This window comes from Rhinatrema bivittatum, chromosome 8 (genome assembly GCF_901001135.1).
Source record: "Rhinatrema bivittatum chromosome 8, aRhiBiv1.1, whole genome shotgun sequence".
Taxonomy (NCBI): domain Eukaryota; kingdom Metazoa; phylum Chordata; class Amphibia; order Gymnophiona; family Rhinatrematidae; genus Rhinatrema; species Rhinatrema bivittatum.
This window is the reverse complement of record NC_042622.1, coordinates 194,537,798-194,558,280: the sequence shown is the minus strand read 5'-3', so window position 1 is coordinate 194,558,280 and position 20,483 is coordinate 194,537,798. Positions and strand designations below refer to the sequence as shown.

The 20,483-nt window shown below is 43.3% G+C and overlaps 1 protein-coding gene across 1 annotated transcript in view; it reads right to left on the bottom strand.

Moving 5' to 3' along the window:
- Positions 1–520: 520 nt before the first annotated feature.
- Positions 521–20,483, bottom strand: part of LRRC75A (leucine rich repeat containing 75A) — a 290,685-nt gene continuing 270,722 nt past the window's right edge. The window contains exon 4 of the mRNA XM_029612323.1: positions 521–6,621. Within this exon, the coding sequence (XP_029468183.1) occupies positions 6,003–6,621 (619 nt within the window). The 3' untranslated portion in view covers positions 521–6,002. The remainder of the gene's footprint in view (positions 6,622–20,483) is intronic.

Here is a 20,483-nt window from a genome sequence, read left to right as displayed (position 1 = left end):
TAGTAAATTACCCAGTAGGTTTGTGTCTGAGGCAATGGAGAGGGAAGTGACTTGCTCAAGGTCACAAGACGTATCAGCAGGGCTATGAACCCTAGCTTTCCTGCTTATTTAATGAATTGTTATGCTAGAGGTCTAACTGTGAAAAAATGTATGGGAATGCCTGTCATTAACCTTAATACTTAATGGCTACATAAAATACTGTAGTGCAGCATTGCAATCAACCAACTGGTCCTGGCAACAAACTGGAATCTTGATAGGTTGTGATACCCTTTTATTGGGCCAACATGTGCTCACAGTACTACTACTACTTTTATTGTTGGTCCAATACATGGTACTGGAACCTACTAAGATTGCAGAGAAGTTGCTGTAACGGATGGACTTCTTTTGAAGTTATTTGATGTGAAACCATGGTCATCCCTGTTGGCAAAACATTCCCCACATTTCACCGCGTCTTTGAATAAAGCCACGTGGCTGCTAGTATATGAATCTACACTGGGATGTAGAAATAATGGTCAATAAACTTGTGGTTTTTTTTCTTGTGGGCTTTTTTTTTTTTTAAATCGGACTAACTTAGTTCATTTGCTAATAGGTTTGGGGGAGTTATGCTCCATTCATCAGCTCGGTGCATATGATGAGCTAAGAATGATGGTGTCACAATATGCATCCGCTGCTTCTCCCTTAATCCCTTCCTCTGAAGGTGTTGAAATCTATTTTCCCTTAGCCCGAAGGGATTCCCTGTGTGTTTGTTGCTCCTGGCCGTTAACAGATTGCCTGCAGAATTCCCGCAGGGGGTCACTGCTATACACATAGTGAAGACTGGAACAACATGTAGACGGCACGCTGATGAAACAGCTGGAAAGAAGGAGCTGCTTCCATTTTTATACTGTGCCTCAGACGAAGACAGAATTTGAATGGTAAAAGCACGGTTATCGTTTGTTGGAGGCAGGCTTCCAAAATACTCCTTTTCAAATATTGTACATTCCATGTTCTCTTAATAAAGGGGAAGTGGCTGAAAGGGACCGTAAATACTGGCAAAAACTTTGAGGTTATTTTTTCAAGTCCAACACTAGATCATTTACTAATAGAGAGTCCCGCCCTCACCCACGGCTGTTTTTCTTGAAACTACATTTAGAGGACGGAGACTTAGGATAGTGATTTCTGCCCTGCGTTTTTGCCCTTCCTCTCCCCAGCCACCCTCTTTTCTATTACTAAAGTCCCCGAAACCTTTTATTTGCCTCCTCTGTGTCTCTCCATTAGACTGGAGGCTCTTCATGGAGCAGGGCCTGGCTCTTGTGTGTCTTTACATCACTTCTCTCATCTTGTAAATGCTAAATTAACAGTGGTAGCGTTACAGTGGGGTCACCAGTTGGAGTAAGGCAGAGAGGTACAGAATGCATGTGAGCCACACTGGGGGGAGGGGAGGGGTGAGAGGGAAGTGAGAGCATAGCACAGACAGCACTGCAAATAACTCAAATACAGTATCAGACAGCAAGTTAGTGCGAAACTGTTTGCAAGTGGAAGGGGATGTAACTGGGAAGGGAGGAGGTGTCAGATGTTTTTTTCGCAGTTTGTATCAATGCTGCATATAAGGAAGGCATACCTTTCTGAGTTTCATCAGCACAAGATTAAGAAACACATGTGTTAAATAGTCATTTATTCAGAGATAATTCAGCTTTCATCTACTCTGTATTAGACTAGTTCCTGCTCATGACGCTGAATGTTTGTCAGAACCCATGAAGTGCTAGCGTTTAAAAAAAAAACCAAAAACAAAACTTCTGCGGTCCGTATATGTGTTAAAAAGTAATTGCTGTTGTGAATGGACACAAGGAGAAAACCCTGGCAGTGTACGGTCTCGTTCACATGGGCCCAGCTGGTCACCATTCGCCCTCGGAAGTAAAACGCTAGAAATACTGACAATTTCCAAAGCTTTGCTAATTGCAGTGCACTTCTTGAGAAAAAAATAAGCAACAAAACTCATGTCCGAGGCCTGGCCTGAACCCTTGAGATGAGGCCACTCAAAGACAACATTTACATTTGAAAACTGAACCCCAGGGAAAACGAGTGTTAAAAATTACGCATGAAAGACAGGCTTCTTGGTCCTTTGTTTCTGAAGAAGAGAGAGAAGAAAGGGATGTTCCACGTGATCTTTACTGACTTGTAGGTTTCTAAGGGTCATCTTTCATTTTGGGACCAAGTTCAAAATATCTTGCAATCCTGTTTGGAGCTAGTGTGTTGCACTAGTGCATTAAGCATAGTAATTTGTAGTGCTTTTCAGAAGGGCAGTACTTTTCAGCCTTTTCTAACTAATTCTCTTCCTCTCTTACCCGCAGTCTAAATTGATCACATGAGGGGTGCAGCTCGTGTCTTTAACAAATGGGCTATTTTAAATTTAAAAGCCGATTCCTGGCCTCCAGCACAGAATGACTGCTTATACACCGAAAAGAACATTAATGGTACCTTTTAATAATAATAGCTGGTGTAGTGTACAGGCTATTTTTTTTTTAAACCTGCCGTTTGCCCCGCAATACTAGAAAAATAACTCACCCCTTTCCACCCTACCATTTAATTTGTAATTCTGCTCTGATTTAGTGCACTGGCCTACTGTAGTGCTACTGGATTTGCTAAAAGATCCTGGCCTCGGTGCAAGCCCAGCCGGCATTTTATGAATCTCATTCACGCTGGTTCCACAGTTGTGAGTTTGAAGGGACTTGCTCTGGGGTTGGTTAAGACCTGCATTTTGAAAATCGCACAGAACTTGCAGCCAGGGCCAGATTCAGGCACAGGCGAAATAGGCACGAGCTCTAGGTCACCAAATTCTGAAGGCACCCAAAAACTGGGGCGACTTCTGTGGATAAAAGCTCTCGGTCCTCAGCCCATGAGTGCCGTGTTGTTAAATCTGGCCCTGACCGTGGCCTTACAAGACAGGGCCATGCTACAATGGCCCTGTCTTGTAAGGCCACGGTCAGGTAAGGCCACGGTAAGGCCATTTTTTTCTGTAACTGTTGCCCCATGCCAGAGTAGAAAACAAAATGTTAAGCACCGAGGTGAGGCAGAGTGTGACAAGGGGGTGCATGCTGGCTCTATTTCAGTTGGCCAGACTGTTCCAGTCCTGGATTTAGCCCCTTGGGGGTGCATGGAGATCTAGAAAGAGAACGAGGCTACAGGCCTGTGTATGCCGGGGGTTAAAACCCAGAACTGGATTGGCCCGACCATTAGAAATAGAACCACCCTACAACTCTACACTTTGTTTTATTAGGGTGGATACAAAGCTTTCTTGATAAACTCTTACGCTGCATTACCTGCAGAATCGTGACCAATGAAATGCCAAAATCACTTCTTCTGGATTTCGGTCTTAATGCAGATAAATTTATCCTTTTTTTTGTATATGTCAAAAATTAAAATCTGCACTTTTTTGGGGGGAGGGGGGAGTGCCCAAATGCTGTAACTCCCATTTTTGTAGGTACCACAAACCATGACATGGCACACGATCCTGACAAATGCTAACTGGGGTTGGGATCGATCCCCTCCGATGGCGACTGTCATAACTGAAATGGTGAAAGCATTACATTGGTCAAATCAGCTCAGTGAGAGGATCTGAGTTTTACATCACTGACTTCTTAGAAGGATGAAAGAGATTCTGTCTTTGACCTACCCAATCACCAATACAATAATGGTGATTCACAAGATATTTTCCGATACAAATAATTGAATTTCCTTTCGTTTTACACTGGATCTTAACTAATCTTCATCTGAAAATATTTTGCTTGGAAAGTAGTATTGTTTTCAGAAGGCCAATTTTTCCTTAAAATTGGATGTGGTGGTGGTTGGGGGGGGGGGGGGCGGGGGAGTGTATTATTTTGATGTGTGTGGGGAAAAAATACACAAGAATGCTTCCAATTTTTGGTGGCAAAGAACTTTTTTTTAACTTTCCATATTTAAAATGTCAACAAGCCCCTGAGTGAGAGACCACTTTCTGCTGCTAAAATTCAGACTTTGGATGGTGGCAACTTTTTTGCCCCAGTCACAGACCCAGATTCTTTTTGAATTTGCTTCCTTTTCCCCATGGTGGGGCAGGGGAGGAGTGGACAGTGGAGGCTGCCGCTGGCAAGTGACCCAGTGCCTTTAAAAAAAAAATTGTATTAAAGGAAAATTACCACTGATCTTGGACACTTCTGTTAAGAAATCAGAGAGCCGTTTCTTATCTCGTTCTCTGAAAGCGGTAAGTGCTGAGAATAAAGTTAAGTCCAGCAATTCTAATATCAGAAAAAAAAATTAATGTTCTTGGACTGCAGTTCATAATCTAATTCTAATGTGAAATACTTAATTTGTCATCCATTCCAGTTGTTATTTAAAAAAAAAAAAAAAAAAAGCCATACAGGGCGCAGGAAGAGATTTTTATTGGTTACCTCCTTTATCAGCACTGAATATGGGAGTAGGGGATTCTTATTGGTTACCTCCTTTATCGGCACTGAATTTGGAAGTAGGGGATTCTTATTGGTTACCTCCTTTATCGGCACTGAATATGGGAGTAGGGGATTCTTATTGGTTACTTCCTTTATCGGCACTGAATTTGGAAGTAGGGGATTCTTATTGGTTACCTCCTTTATCGGCACTGAATGTGGGAGTAGGGGATTCTTATTGGTTACCTCCTTTAGCGGCACTGAATGTGGGAGTAGGGGATTCTTATTGGTTACCTCCTTTATCGGCACTGAATTTGGAAGTAGGGGATTCTTATTGGTTACCTCCTTTATCGGCACTGAATGTGGGAGTAGGGGATTCTTATTGGTTACCTCCTTTAGCGGCACTGAATGTGGGAGTAGGGGATTCTTATTGGTTACCTCCTTTATCGGCACTGAATGTGGGAGTAGGGGATTCTTATTGGTTACCTCCTTTAGCGGCACTGAATGTGGGAGTAGGGGATTCTTATTGGTTACCTCCTTTAGCGGCACTGAATGTGGGAGTAGGGGATTCTTATTGGTTACCTCCTTTATCGGCACTGAATGTGGGAGTAGGGGATTCTTATTGGTTACCTCCTTTATCGGCACTGAATGTGGGAGTAGGGGATTCTTATTGGTTACCTCCTTTATCGGCACTGAATTTGGAAGTAGGGGATTCTTATTGGTTACCTCCTTTATCGGCACTGAATTTGGGAGTAGGGGGTCTTATTGGTTACCTCCTTTATCAGCACTGAATTTGGGAGTAGAGGATTCTTATTGGTTAACTCCTATATCAGCACTGAATTTGGGTCTGGTGAGGAAATTAGAAATACCTTTGTGCAATTATCTTGTGTAGCGACAGAAACATTTCCTGCGTCTATAACTGGCATGCCGTCACATTGCTTTGAAAGTAGCACATCCCAATGGATTCAGGAGATGATTGTTCCCATTCACTGTGTAGGGTAATACTTAATACAGCTTTCTGTTTTGGGGGGAGTTGGAAAAGAGAAGGGAAATGCATGCATTCAAATACAAATAACCTGACTCCCAGGCAGGCACCTTTTGACCAACGGCGTGCGTCCAGTTCCCCCTTACCAGGCCCAGGAGTTCTCTGGAATGAAAATCAGACCAACCCCTTTTATACAGAATCACAGACTGTAGCAATAGAAGGATATTTACAAAAAAAAAACAACCCATTCTGATTTCACTGAATTAATGTTATATAAAAAAATAAGCCCTTTCTTATTCGCCTTTGCATCTTAATAGCTGTACATTTTTATGGTCCTCAAGGGCAATCTCTGTGCTAATATAGGGAGTGAAATGATATTGTATCTTTGAACCTTCAAAGAGATAAAATGCAGAGACCACGACTGTAGCAAAGATTAGAGACCCTGATCAGACTTTTGTTCCCTTGCATCCTTCTGAACAGAAGCAAAATCTCTTGAAAAGAGTATGAAAGTTATAGCAATAAATGTAATCAACCCTTATAAACCTTCATATTTGAGGTATCAGTTTTTTTTGTGTTTAACAAAGTTCCCGACTATAGTATTTTGAATGCCCAGGTCTTCAGGTCTGATTGGTGCCTGCAGCTGTCACTGGAGTGGCCTCTGGCTGCAACTCGCATTTAATGGGCAGTATTTCAACTTCAAGTGTTATGTCGGCTGGTGGCCTTTCAGGCCTCCCCGTGCTTTGCTTCTCGTCCCCAGAGCACAGCTCCTCCTGACTCTCTGCCAGCCCCTCCTGGCTTTCCAGATCACTCATCTGGCCCTCACCAAACTCTAGAATAGTTGGCAGGTTGCCCTGCTTGGGGCATCTTTTCTTCAGGCTAACCAGGAAGGGCTGTGGCAAGGAGAAGATGTCCACGTTGTTCCCAAGGTCAATCCATGTCACGCTGGGGAACTTCTTAGGGTCCTTCAAGGTTTCGGTCAGTTCTCGAAGGATGGCTTTGGTGAGTCTGTTGCCATTGAGGGAGAGCGTGGCAAGGTGAGGCAGGGAGCTCAAAATGGGCAGCAACTGGAGGAATATCTCATCTGTCATTTCAGTAAAGCAGAGTTCCACATTTTCAATGTGCTCGGAGCTGTGCTGAACGTAGGCGATCACGCGGTCCATGTCCTTCAGCGTGATGGGAATGCCAGACAGGTCCACAGTGTTGTCATGAGGAGTCCCCATTAGGATGGCCTTCAAGCTGCAGGAAAAGAAAAGGAACACAGAATTAAATCTATGTGCAATTCAAGGAAGTGTGTGCTGGCATGAAATCAACGACCCGCTCTGGGAGCCCGCATGGGATGATGCCAAGTGCCTCCAGCTAGCTGGAAAGTGCAGTTACGGCAAACCACATAAAACCTTTCGCTGCCTCTATAAAGTAATTGAAATCCAGAAAGCGTCATCGGGGGATGCTGTGGGCTAAAGTCAATTTGCAAGGGGTGTAAAATAGGGGGAAAAATTCCTAGGTGCCAGATGCCAGCCCCAGTTCCGACTGAGCAGGAAGGCTAAAGGTTGAAAAGGAAACCAGCTGGGTGAAAATAATAATTAAAAAAAAAATCTGCCTTTAAAATGTTCTTATCTGTGCACCGTTATTTAACTGCTTTTTTTTGGTGATGTCATGCAAAACCAGTTTGCTGGTAACTTTCTCATCCAATCAGGACTTGGGCAACTTCTAATCCAATTTATAATATATGGTGGGTTACGCAATGCCTTAGATGTGTAGAGCTGCCCAAGTCGTCAAGTGCAAGTCAGAAAGGACCGTGCTGTAGGACTGTAGTATACAATCCTCCCTGCAACAGGCAAGCTAAATGGGGGGGAAAAAAGCTACACAGTGCTTTGGTTATTTTTTGAAACCCCCCCCCCCCAAAAAAAAAAGAGAGTTTGCAACTGGAATAAGATCTTGGGGACTGAGTGCTGGACGTTAAATAACGCCATGGAAGATTTGAGCTCTCGGCTTCACCTCTACCACGCACTGCTTCTGGCACATATGCAAATCCACAATGTCACGTAGACCTCCAGGCCTGCTTACGCTTTGAGAACCTTCCCGGACAAGTTAACTGCTGGAAAGGAGTCTAGAAAGGCAATGAAACACTTGGAGGACTGTCACATACGTGCAGGGCGGTTTGACTCTTTTACTTTAGAGAAGAAAAGAAAATAAGTGGGAACTTAGGCTACTTGATGAAAAGGTGCTTTAAATCTGCTTTAAGTAAGAAAGCAGAGGGAAAGAGACCTGATTTATCAAAGGTTTTTCTCACAGGCACAGAATGAGACATCTCTCTTCCATGCATTATGCCTGATGGTAGAGGAGGAGGGGCCTCTTGTGGGGTAAAGTGTGTGTGTGTGTGTGTGTTAGTGAAGGTGCTATAAGCAGTGCCAGTCTGTCTGTCCGTTGTTGAGTAACATGAGGTAGGTAGATTATAAGAAGCTACATTCCCACTAGCCATTAACCATGTAACCTATTCCTAAGTGTTTAGGATTGTAAACAAATGACGGCTTTTAAATTCTGTATTCACTTTTGTGATAGAAACATTTTAGAAACAGTGCATGAAGGTTGTTGCACTATTATTGCGATATCAACTGTATGTATACAGTTTATAGTACAGTGGATACCAATTCTGATGCTCATGAGTCACCAGCAGGTCTGATTTTCAGGATCCCCACAATGAGTACTTATTGAAGGTATCTACATAATTTGGGATTGTGGACCGATCAATATGGCAAATGTTTGGTTAGCCAAGAGGATCATTGATTCAGAGATTCCTTTTTAACTGCAATCAAAACAGAGCTCACTCTGTAAGGTTTATGTTTCTAAGTGGTTAAAAGTCATAGAGTCAACTTTAAAACATGGGTGAGCGCGCCTATATACTCAGGTATACAAATACACAGGTGTGTGCACACGTATTTTATATCATGCGCACAAATGCACGTACACTATATAAAATGGGGCAGACTTTAAAAGCCCTGCACGCGTAAATCCGGCTGGATTTATGCGCACAGGGGGGTTACGCGCGCCGAGCCTTTTTCAAAGCCCCGGGATGTGTGTATGCCCGGGGCTTTGAAAAAAGGGCGGGAAGGGGCGGGGCGTGGGCAGGGTGCCGGTCCGGGGGCGGTACTGAGGCCTCCAGCACAGAGGCAGGCGTAAATAACAAAATAAAGGTGTGGGGGGGATTTAGGTAGGGCTGGGAGGCGGGTTAGATAGGGGAAGGGAGGGGAAGATGGAGGGGGAGCAGAGGGAATCCATCGGGGCACGCCCAAGGTGCACAAGTGTGCACCCCTTGCACGTGCCGACCCCGGATTTTATAACATGCGCGCGGCTGCGCACGCTTGTTATAAAATCGGGCGTAGCTATTAAAATCCGGCCCGTTATGCGTAAGTCTATCCAACAACATGCTCCATAACAAAAAATACGTGGCATGTATTTTAAACAAAGGCAGATAAATGTTGACTTATCCAGCTAAGCGGAGGCAAATATCCAGCTAAGTAGTGCCGTGGCGACTTAACCAGTTAAGTAAAGTTAAGACTTATCCGCCTATGTAAGAAAGCTGGATAAATAAAAGAGCTACATAGGAAGATAAGTAAGATAGATGGATAACTAGCATTTGAACATTTATCCGACTATCTTACTCATCCAGCTATTTGGTGCTTTTTAAGATTTATCTGGCTATGTAAAAAATTATCTGGATAAGTGGCGGACATCTGCTATGTAAATCATCCAATTTTATAACATGCGTCTGAAGGAACTTATTAGTTTTACCAGTTAGTCTACCAGTTTGCCTAGTCTACCTCCAGGTCACGAAGAACTTCCTGGTTCTTCAGCCTGAACTCACCCCAATTTAACTAGCCCCCTTACCCTTTCAGTAATTGGCCATAAAGAGTTTTATTCTGACTTAAATCAGATAATTAGCAGGTGCAAATATGCGCAGGTAACAGCCTGCGCATAAAGTCGCGTTCCCAGGTTATAAAATAGCAATTAGGCAGGTGAATTTTCAAAGGAGTTACACGTGTAAATGTAACATACTATCGTGGTAATTTTCAAAAGCCATTTTCCCACATTAAGTGCACTAACACATGTAAATCCTATGGACAATTCAATGGCATATACTGTACCAATTTTCAAAAGTCCACTTACATGATTAAAGTGTATTTACACATGTAAAATTCAATTTTAAGAGTGTAAATGCTTTTAAAAATCAGGCCCTGTGTGTGTAAATTTTAGCCCCGCCCAGAAATGCTTCTTGCCTGCCCCTTTTTTACAGGAGCACATTTATTCATGCACCAGTACTCATATGTGTACGTGAGATGTTTATAAAACAGCACTTCTGCGAATAAGCACTACTTGTGCGTGCATCTGCTACTTCGTGCATGAGCATCTCTTTTAAAATTGACCTTTTAGAGCACAATTTTTCAAATGCATTTGACAAGAGATATATATCTATACCACAGCCATGCATTGTCGCATTTCCAACTGTTTTCCCCTCAAACCATCTGCTTTCTAAGCTAAACCTGAAAATTAACCTAAAGGTGGTCTATCATAATTAACAATAAGATAGCTAAAATGCAATACTAGTTTAGAACAGAGATCAGCAATGTTTTTGACTAGGGGTCCAAAAGAGCCCACAATATCTACTTCCAAGATTTTGGCATGCTAGATCAAAAACATTGGAAGAAGGAGGGTTGGGTCTGAAGCTCTCTCTCAGCCCTGTCATAAGGGGGTTTGCCGGGTACTACCAGGTGATGCGGACTGGCCACTGCTAGAGACAGGTTGCTGGGCTGGATGGACCAATGGTCTAACACAGCATGGCAAGTCTTGTGTTCTTGCTCTCTCCCTGTCTGACTCTCACAGATCTTGCTCTATTTATTGTCCAGCTCTATCCACATTTCTTCTAGATGGGTCACGGTGAACATACACAATCCCAGTGGCACAAGCTTGCAACATGACAAAGCCATCACAAATATTTTATTTATTTATTTGTTTGTTTATCGAGTTTTATATACCGTCGTTTGGTATCGCCATCACAACAGTTTACAAAGGATCAATTTCACAATCATTTATTTATTTATTTAGCATTTTTTATATACCGAGGTATAGCAGAATTGCCTTCACTCCGGTTTAAAATCATGCAGCAGTTAATATGACAAAATTGTCATGCTAGTAAATATTCTTTCAAAGAGTCATTCAGGTATATGCAGGTATAATCTGGAATAGTCATTTAAGTATAGTGTCATTCGGAGTTTTGGTAGGCATTAGTGAACAACCATGTTTTTAGTTCTTTTTTGAAGGCTTTTAGGTTTTGTTGTGTTCTCAGGCCTGTTGGGAGGGAGTTCTAAAGTTCAGGGCTTCCTAGGGATATGGCTCTCTTCCGGGTTGAGATGAGTTTGTGACGGGATGGAGGGACTTTGAGTAGGCCTTTGTTCGCTGATCGTAGATTTCTCTTTGGTGAGTGGAGTTTTAAGGATTCGCTGAGCCAATTTGTTTTTCGTATATTATTTTGTGAATTATGGATAGAATTTTGTAGTCAATCCTGTATTTTATTGGAAGCCAGTGAAGTGAGATGAGGGTTGGAGTAATGTGATCAAATTTTCTTGTTCCTGTGAGTATTCTGGCGGCTGTATTTTGTAGGATTTAGAGAGGTCGTATGGTGGTTAGCAGTAAATTGAACAGCAGAGAGTTGCAGTAATCTAGGTTGGAGAAGATGAGTAGTTGGAGTACTGTTCTGAAATCATTAAGTGACAGGAATGGTTTTAGTGTGGTAATGTTAGGAGTTTGTGATATCCTTCTTTGATTGTGCAGTGATGTGGTTCTTGAATGGCAGTTCCTTGTCAATTATAACTCCAAGGTTGCATGCGTGTGTGACAGGGGAGACTGCTGTGTTGTAATTCATTATGTTGAGAGGTGGCATATGTATGGGATTGTTTTTTCTATCCAGCATGATTATTTCGGTTTTATCAATGTTTAGTATGAGTCTCATGTTATTTAGCAGTTGCTTTATTTTTGTGAGGCAGTTGGCTGTTTTTTTTGTAGATGTCTTCTAGCGAGTTTTGTATTGGGATAAGTATTTGGATGTCATCAGCGTATATAAAGTGATTGAGTTTCATGTTAGTGAGGAGGTGGCATATCGGAAGAAGATAAATGTTGAAAAGCGTTGCAGAAAGTGCGGATTCTTGGGGAACATCTGTGTCCAAGTTTATTTTCTTTGATAGGGTGTCATTGATTGATACCTGGTATGACCTTTGTGACAGATATGAGGAGAACCATTGCAGTGTTTTTTTCTTTTAATCTGATTTCGGCGAGGCGGTTGATCAGTATCGAATGGTTTACTGTATCGAAGGCAGCTGATAGGTCCAGTAAGATTAGAAGGTAACTGTGTCTGTTATCGAAACCTTTGAGGACAGTGTCATTTAATGATAGAAGTAAGGTTTTGGTGTTTAGTTCTTTCCTGAAGCCGAATTGTGTGGTATGAAGGATGTTGTTCCTTTCTATGTGGTCACTAAGTTGTGAGTGGACGATTTTTTCAATGATTTTAGCAATGAAAGGTAGATTTGATATTGGTCGGTAGTTTAGCGGGTTTTCAGGATCAAGGTTGGTCTTTTTTAGGATGGGTTTGATAATTGCTGATTTTAGGCATTCGGGGTATATTCCTTCTGCAAGTGATAGGTTTACGATGTCAGTTAGTGTTTTGGTTATCGTAGGTTCAATTGCTTTGATCGTCAGTATGGGTATGTTGTCAATGGGGTGTTTTGCTGGGTTCATTTTTTTAATGATGTTTTGGACTTCCAGTGATGATGTTGGGTCGAAATTGAGCCAACTTGATGTTTGATTAATTAGTATTTTTGTGTCTTGCGTGTTGTTGTTGAGGTTGTTGTTTATGAGGTTTTTTATTTTATCATTAAAGAAGTCTGCAAGGTCATTGCTTGATAGTTTGGCATTTGGTGTTTTCAGTTCATTGGGGGGTTTGGTTAGGCCATGTACGATATTGAATAACATTCCTGGGTTATGTAGGAATACATTTATTTATTTTGTGTTAAAATCTTTTTTTGCTTTGTGGATAATTTTTTTGTAGTATGCTAGTTGTGCTTGGTATGCGTTCAGATGTATAGCAGTTTTGTTGATCCTCCATGTTTTTTCTTTTTTTCTGAGTTTGTGTTTGGGTGATCTGATGTTTTCATTGTACCATTGGTTCTGGTGTTTTGGGTTCCTTATAGTTTTCATTATCATGGGGTTTTATCTTATCTGCAATTGTTTTAGTTATGTTGAGCCAAGATGAAGTGGCGTTTTCAGCATTAGATAATTCGAGGTTTGTTAGTTCTGTTTGAAGATTCTCTTGAAGAGTCTCTATGTTGAAGGATAGTCTGTAGGAGAAGGATTTCAGTGGGGTTTTTTCAGATGTCAGAGTATAGTTAGAGGACAGGTTGGTGTAGATTAGCGAGTGGTCTGACCATGGTATTTTAGTGGAATTTGTATGGTAATTCGTCCATATGTCGGTATTGATGAAAATGAGGTCTAGTGTGTGCCCTGCTTTGTGCGTTGGACCTTTGATGATTTGTTTAAGTCCAAGTGTTGATAGTGCTTCTATTATCATTTTGCAGGTGGGGGATTGCAGAGTTGTGTCAGTGTGGATGTTAAAGTCTCCTAAGATGATGATGGGTTTGGTAATGGTAAGCTTGGATAAGAAGAATTCTATTAGTGGTGAGCAGTTCTGATCTAGTGAATTGGGGGGACAGTATACTAGGCATATCTGTAGTCGTGGTGAGTCGAATAGTGAAATTTCCAGAGGTAGGTTGATTTTAGTTTGGAGTAGTTTCATCTGTAGGTTTTTTTTATGATTAGCATTAGACCTCCTCCTTTCTTTTTCGGTTGGGGTATTGAGAACATTCTGTAGTTAGGGTTATTTATTTGGTTTATTAAGACTGTGTCGGTGTTTTTTATCCATGTTTCTGTAATGGCTATGAAATCTGGTTTATGATCGTCGATGAGGTCGGATATGACTGGTATTTTCTTTACTATGGATTGTGTGTTGAATAAGAGAAATGAGATTGCTATGTAGCTAATGTAGTGCTTAGTATTGATTCGGGTGATGTTTTCCTGTTGTAAATTAACGTATTTATTTGGTTCTTTCTTCTTTCGTGTTACCTTCTGTGGTTTTTTGGTATTATTCTCCTTTCTTGTTTCCTTTTGTAGGTCATTGTTGCTTCGATTTTTTCTTTGGTACTCAAGTTGTAGGTTTTCTGGTGGTTGATTGCTCGCCATTTCTTGTTGTTATGCCACTTGTAATTGCGAGCTTTCTTTCTGATGATGTAGCAATGTTTTAGAGATGTAAAGTTTAAGGACACGCACGAAGGGGCGCACAAAGGGGCATGCTCCTTTGGTCGTGCTCCTTCGTGTCCGCGATGCCGCAGCGTAGAGCCCAGGTTTAAAGGGCTCTCCTGATGCAGCTGGATGACTTTAGCTCGCGTGTGCTGGCATCTAGTCACAGGACGACTGGGCGGCCTCAGCTCTCTCTCCGGAAGGGGCTCCTGCCCCGAAGAATCGCTCCTGGGAGGGAGGAGGGGCTCCTGCCCCAAAGAAGCAGAGATGGGGCTCTTGCCCCTAAGCTGAAGAGAGCCCCAGGGTGTCTCGAGGGGCTCCTGCCCCCTGGATGGTAAGGGGGCTCCTGTCCGGACGCTGTGAGCCGGCCGCAGGTGTTGGTGGAAATAAATCCAGCGCTCCAGCATCTGCACTAACCTGGCCATGTCCCACCGATGTGACACAAGGTCAAGCGCAGAGCCATACCTGCCAACGCGGTCAAATAAAACCGGGGGCAATATCTCATGCCGCAGTCCATCGCAGCCAACAGCACCAGTCCGTAATACCAAAAGGACAAAAGCACTGACAAACAGACTAAGACCCAGTGACCCAGAGCAACCCTAGATAAGCCTCTCAGTGCTTATATTGAAATCAACACTACAACTGGCAAAATACGTTGGGGGTGAGGGGGGAGGGTGCTTTTAAGAATCCTAAAGTCTCCTTCCAGAACCGGGCCACCTGGCAGCACTGCAATTCCATGTAACTTGCAAGCAAAGCAGAGTCAGAGGAAGAAAAAAAAGGGAGGAAGAGGGAGGAATATTTAGAAGCATTTACTCGCTTGGATCCTTTAAGCAGATGCTAGGAATCCTCCATCCCAAAAACAGTTTTACTCTCCCATTTCTCAGCTTCATGGTTCTGGATTCCATTCGTATGAGGACAAGTCACTGGGGAGAGGGCAATGGCTGCCAAACTATTTCTTCAGGCAGTTCTAGTCTTTATTAAATGCAGTAAAGCCTAAGCAGGCTGGGGCCAAACCCTGATTGTTTAATTGCACAAAGGAGGCTGCCAGCGTGCGAGGAGCAGAATCGATTCCTCAAGCACCCGTGCGCAATTCTGTTCCCAGCACAGGAAATCTTTCCCACGTTTCTTGCTTGAACGCTGATAAATTGGTGAGAAGGTACTGCTGTACCACGGGAACTGCAGGGTTTACAGCTATGTCCTTGTTTTTACCAGAACCCCACAAATGTATTTAAAAAAAAAGAGAGAGAGGGGAGAGGAGGGAGCGGGGGATCTCATGCTCCAAATTCAAGATGTGGTATGTTCAATTTGTTTTTATTGAGTGATACATACAGTAAACTATATACAGAACATAGTCATGAAGTTAAACAGCTCTTAAACTATTGCATAGATCAGCATGTATAACAAAATCAGTGTAATGCCGGTATGTAATCGCATTATTTCCCAAGAATTAATCCCCCTCCCCTAGCCCTTCAGTGCGCAACAGCCAGTATTCTGGGATCAGACCCGGCCCAGGGGAGCACCTTTCCTTTGCTACCCCGGGTTCCTAATACATGTACATATGTAAAATAGAGGCCGCTACACTCCATTCCCGGCCCTATTCCCTACCCACTTTGCCCCTTCCCTCCCCACCCCCCCTCAGTGATCGAGTTTGTATATTATCTTGTTGTCTCCATATCAAAAATTATTAGCCATTAAGTACCAAACTTCTTGTCCTGTGCGGCAATGATTGCAAATAAGGTTCCCAGGCCTGTAGAAAGGAAGTTCGATGTCTGGGTGAACTTCTCGAGGATAAATTCTCTATTTGCATTAGTCTGTGAAAGTGACTTCGCCACGCCCAAAATGATGGGGTTGTTTCCTCCTTCCAGTGTAGAAGGATTACCTTTTTCCCTACTAAACCGGTCTTCTGCAAGAGAATACGTAAACCCCTGGTCTGGACTAAATATCGAGTAATACAATGAAATAACCATAAATAAGGGGACATTGGTAAATTAACACCAACCAGTGTGGTCATATATCGTACAATCTGTCGCCAGTAGCCTTGAATGATAGGGCAGGCCCAGAAGACATGAGACATATGCCCTGTGGACACCCGGCAGCATTTGCATGTGGTTGTGGAAATGAGACCAGCCCGAAATGCAATGTGTGGGGAGATAAACGCATGTCTCAAAAATTTAAAGTGCATTTCTCTAAAATACATATTGCTTGTGATTGGAATTACACTCCTAACACTGAAAGCAAAAATAGTTGGTGTCAACAAAAAGGCGCCCTCTCGATTCCATCGCTCCACAAGAATCCCTGGGAAGGCCATGTATTAACCTTCGGTAATACACCGAAAGAGTGGGGGCTTTCAAATGTTCAAATTGAAAAAATTCATCTAATGTCTTGAATGCCACCAAATGTACAGCAGGGGGTCCCAGGGAACGTATATAATTGTGAACTTGCACATACCCAAACTTGTGAGATCCCATTAACCCATAATATTCCCGCAAATACTCAAAAGATAAAATGTGGCCTTCAGCATCAAGAACATGGCCCAAACTCAGAATGCCCTTTCGCCTCCAAGTCTGGAAACACTGCGTGTTGGATCCTGGGGTAAAATCTAAGTTTCCACACAGGGGTAGGAGATAGGAACATACCTTAGAGATCCCCAGAGATTTGGTTAAAAATACCCATGCTTTCCTGAGGGCTAATATAAGTGGATGATTCGTTAGCAGGGATGGGATTGTCATTCCTTGGCTCATAAGAACATAGCTCAGGGCCAAGGGCACCACCAACGTATGCTCTGCCAGGAGACTGATGCATGGAGACTGTCCCAGAAGCCATCCACGTAGCAAGCAGAAGTTAGCTGCCAGCCCGTTAAGGTTAAGAGCCGGAATCCCCATACCCCACCGGCCCATGGAAGTTTCAGCCATTTCATTGGGATTCTGGCTTTTTTCCCCCTTCCATATAAAGTGATCAATCCAAGTACCATCCCGAGACGATAATATTAAGGGGAAATTCTGAAAAATATAAAGCCACTTAGGCAAAATTACCATTTTAAATAGGTTTATCCTGCCTCCCATTGAAAGCGGTAGGTTTCGCCAGGTATTGAACTTCTCCTGGGTTGCCCGTAATAATGGGGGGATATTAAGGGTATAAATACTCTGTATATCTGTGGTTAGATGAATCCCTAAATATTTGATGGAGCCCTGGGCCCATTTCAAGGGGAATGGTCCCCCCCCCATCTCTCCTGAAGGGTCTCCGGGAATGCAAGCGCTTCCGATTTATCCCAATTAATGCGCATACCGGAAAGTGCCTCATAAAGCCAGAAACGCGCAAGAAGGGCCTCTAGGGACCTATGTGGAGATGTCAGAAACAATAATACATTGTCAGCGAAGGCCGTGTGTTTGAAGATTTCTCGTTTCCCGCCCCCGTGAAATTGTATTCCCCTGATGGCAGGATTATCTTGGATAGCTAGTAAGAATGGTTCCAGGGTCAGTAAAAATAATAGTGGGGATAGCGGGCACCCCTGCCTGGTCCTCCGCTCCACCACGAAGGAATCAGTCAGTCCCCCATTGACCCGTATATGGGCCTCAGGGTTATGGTAAAGAAGTTGGATGGCTTGGAAGAAAAGACCACTGAACCCCATTAACTGTAAGGTGTGAAACATATAGCCCCATTCCACTCTGTCGAATGCTTTCTCCGCATCCAGACTGACCATCAAATAAGGTTCCTTCATTCGAGAGCAAAGCGCCATTGCTATAGTTACATGTCTGATATTTCGCTACGCATACCGCTGTTTAATGAAGCCCACCTGCCCTGGTTTAATCAGGGCAGGAAGGACATTCCCCAGACGATCCACAAGAATTTTGGCTAATATTTTGTTGTCAACATTCAGCAATGATATGGGACGATATGACGCTGGCAGTGAGGGATCCTTTCCTGGTTTAGGAAGGATGGTCACATAGGCCATGTTCCCCCCTGTAGGGAATGTCCCCTGACTTATCAGTGTGTTATAAACTGTAGGGAGGAGTTTAGATATTGGCGTCTGGAGGCATTTATAGAATTCAGCACTATACCCATCCGGGCTGGGGGCTTTTAGCTTTTGCATACTTTGTATAACCCGGGTCACCTCAACCTCTGAAATGGGTTCATTCAGATAACGACTGAATTCCACCGTCAAGGCAGGAAGCTGAAGCTGATCCCCAAAAATCTCCCATTTAGAAGCATCCCAGCCCTCTGTTTGGTATAGCTGAGAGTAAAAGGTATGAAAAGCTTGCTTAATTCCTTTGGTGTGATTCAGAATCTGATTTTGTGCATTTTTAATGGCATGGACATATTTAGAGCCCTTGGCTGATTTGATTAACTGTGCCATCAATTTGCTTGATGTTTGACCATATTGAAATAATTTAAATTTATTATAGAGAAGGCTTTTCTTAGCGCATTGGTGTAGTAATGTATTAATAGCTGTTTGTATAAAAAGGAATCCTTCCCTATGACTTTTAGTATGACAGCGGATTAGATTCCGTTTGGCTTTCTGATGTTGGGTTGTCAGAGCTATAATTTGTTTATCTAAAGATTTTTTCCTGTGTGCCACATAGGAAATAATATCTCCTCGGAGCACTACCTTGGCTGTATTCCAACATAAAATGGGATCATCTTTATGCTGAGCATTCACAATTTCAAACGCTGCCCATTTTTCTTTTAAAAAGTTTTGGAAAATTATGTTCTCTGCTAAGAAATATGGATATTTCCATTGAAAGATATTGTGTTTGGAGAGGGGGTTGGTCAATTCCAGCCAAATCTGTGCATGATCTGATATTATCACATCACTAATCCCCGCTCCCAAGATCTTGAAAAAACTATTAGTACTCACAAGGAAGTAATCTATTCTGGCATGAGTCGCATAGGCCCGGGAAATATGTGTAAACTCCTTCTCTTGGGGGTGTAGTGTACGCCAAGCATTTATTAGGTGTAGAGTTGATTCTAGGAATCTGATTCCTTTACTAGGCATACCCAGCGCCATAACTGATGAGGATTTATCATAGAGAGGATCTTTAACCGCATTAAGGTCACCCCCCCACTATCAGCGTGTCGTCAATGTAAGGGAGAAGCAAGGCGTGCAGCTCTCGAAAAAAGGAAGCTTGATATACATTTGGAGCGTATATATTGCAATAGAATGAGAGGAGAGTGATTGTATTCTGTTACCAAAATTATATATCTGCCCTTGGGGTCTTTAACTTCTTTCAACACTTTAATCGGAAAGGATTTCCTAATTAAGACAGCTACCCCCGCAGATCTAGCACTAGCGGAGGAAAAATGAACTGAGCCCACCCAGCGCTGGCTGAGTTTGCTATGTTCCAGGTCATTTAAGTGCGTCTCCTGCAGGAAAGCAATATCAGCTGATTTTTTATTAAGGGCCTGCAAAATCTTAGACCGTTTAATAGGAGAGTTGATTCCCCCTACATTCCAGGAAAAAAGAAAGAAATTTCGACTACTCAGAGAGGAGCATTACCAGTAATAAAACAGCAACAATGAGATTTCTTGTGAAAAGAGGGGAGTCTCCCAGCTGGACCCCCCTCCCTGCTATGAGAAACAGAGACAACCTGATTAGATTTATGTATAGCAACAAGACCATCACTGAAATATTCCTCCCCCGCAACCCCTCCCTCCAACCCCCCTTGCTTATTCCCCTGCAGTGCCCTGCACCCTCTTTCCCCTCCCCCACTCTCAGGATAACCCCTCCCCAGAACCCGCCATCTGTAGATAGCAGGTGGAGATCACAACGACACTATGCCCAGCCCTCAAACCCCCCCCCCATCCCCCCTCGGCAACAACATCATAACAGGAAGGGCACATGGCCATAGTTTCCACAAGGAACAAACAAGAACAACAATATAGGCATTGAAACTGCCAGTATTGTCCATACATTGAAAAATTTTCACAGGTAACAAGGAGACAGGGGAGCCCGTGATCTGTTAAGCAGTGGTCTCCATATCTTTAAATAGTAACCCCCACAGGAGTTCCATGCCATCTGCGCCTTCTGTGGCCTTGTAGAACAGGATAAGAAAGTTAGGCCTTGAGGGCAGGAAATGTTGTAAGATGTTTTATAAAGAAGCCCAAACGCTCCAAGGTCTGGTCTCCTGTACTCCCCTGAGTATCGTTGAGACACCGACCAGCGGTTTTCAACTCTCCCGCCGCTAATTAAACTGTGTAACCCAAACAATTCTTCATACACACAAAAAGAGGTCCAGGTTAATCCCCAAATAATTGGGCCTTGATGAAATTGATCGTCAGGCAACGGTTAGAATGCCCGATGCCACCCGAGGCTCTTCTATGCAGCAAATCTGCTCCCGTTGTGTCATCTGAGTCCTCTCAAGTGCCAGACTGGCTAGGAGCGGGTAATGCTTGCAGAAATTGTTTGACAGCCGCCGCGTCAGTGAACCGGCGGACTCCGCTGGCTGTCTGAACTCTCATCTTAGCTGGATAGACCAGAACGGCCCTAATACCCCGCTCAAACAGCTGGGAGCAATATGGCGCCAAAACGTGGCGTTGTTGTGATACTGTGGCGGAGAAGTCCTGAAAGATTAGAACCGGGCGGTTATCATACATAAATTTAGTCCCCAGCCGGAGTGCCCGCAAAATAGCCACCTTGTGGGCATAGTTCAAAATTTTGGCAATGATTACCCGGGGCTTCGTATTATCCGCACGTTTAGGGCCCAATCGGTAAGCCCGTTCCACTCGGAACAGGTCTGACATGCCAGTGAGAGATAATGCCA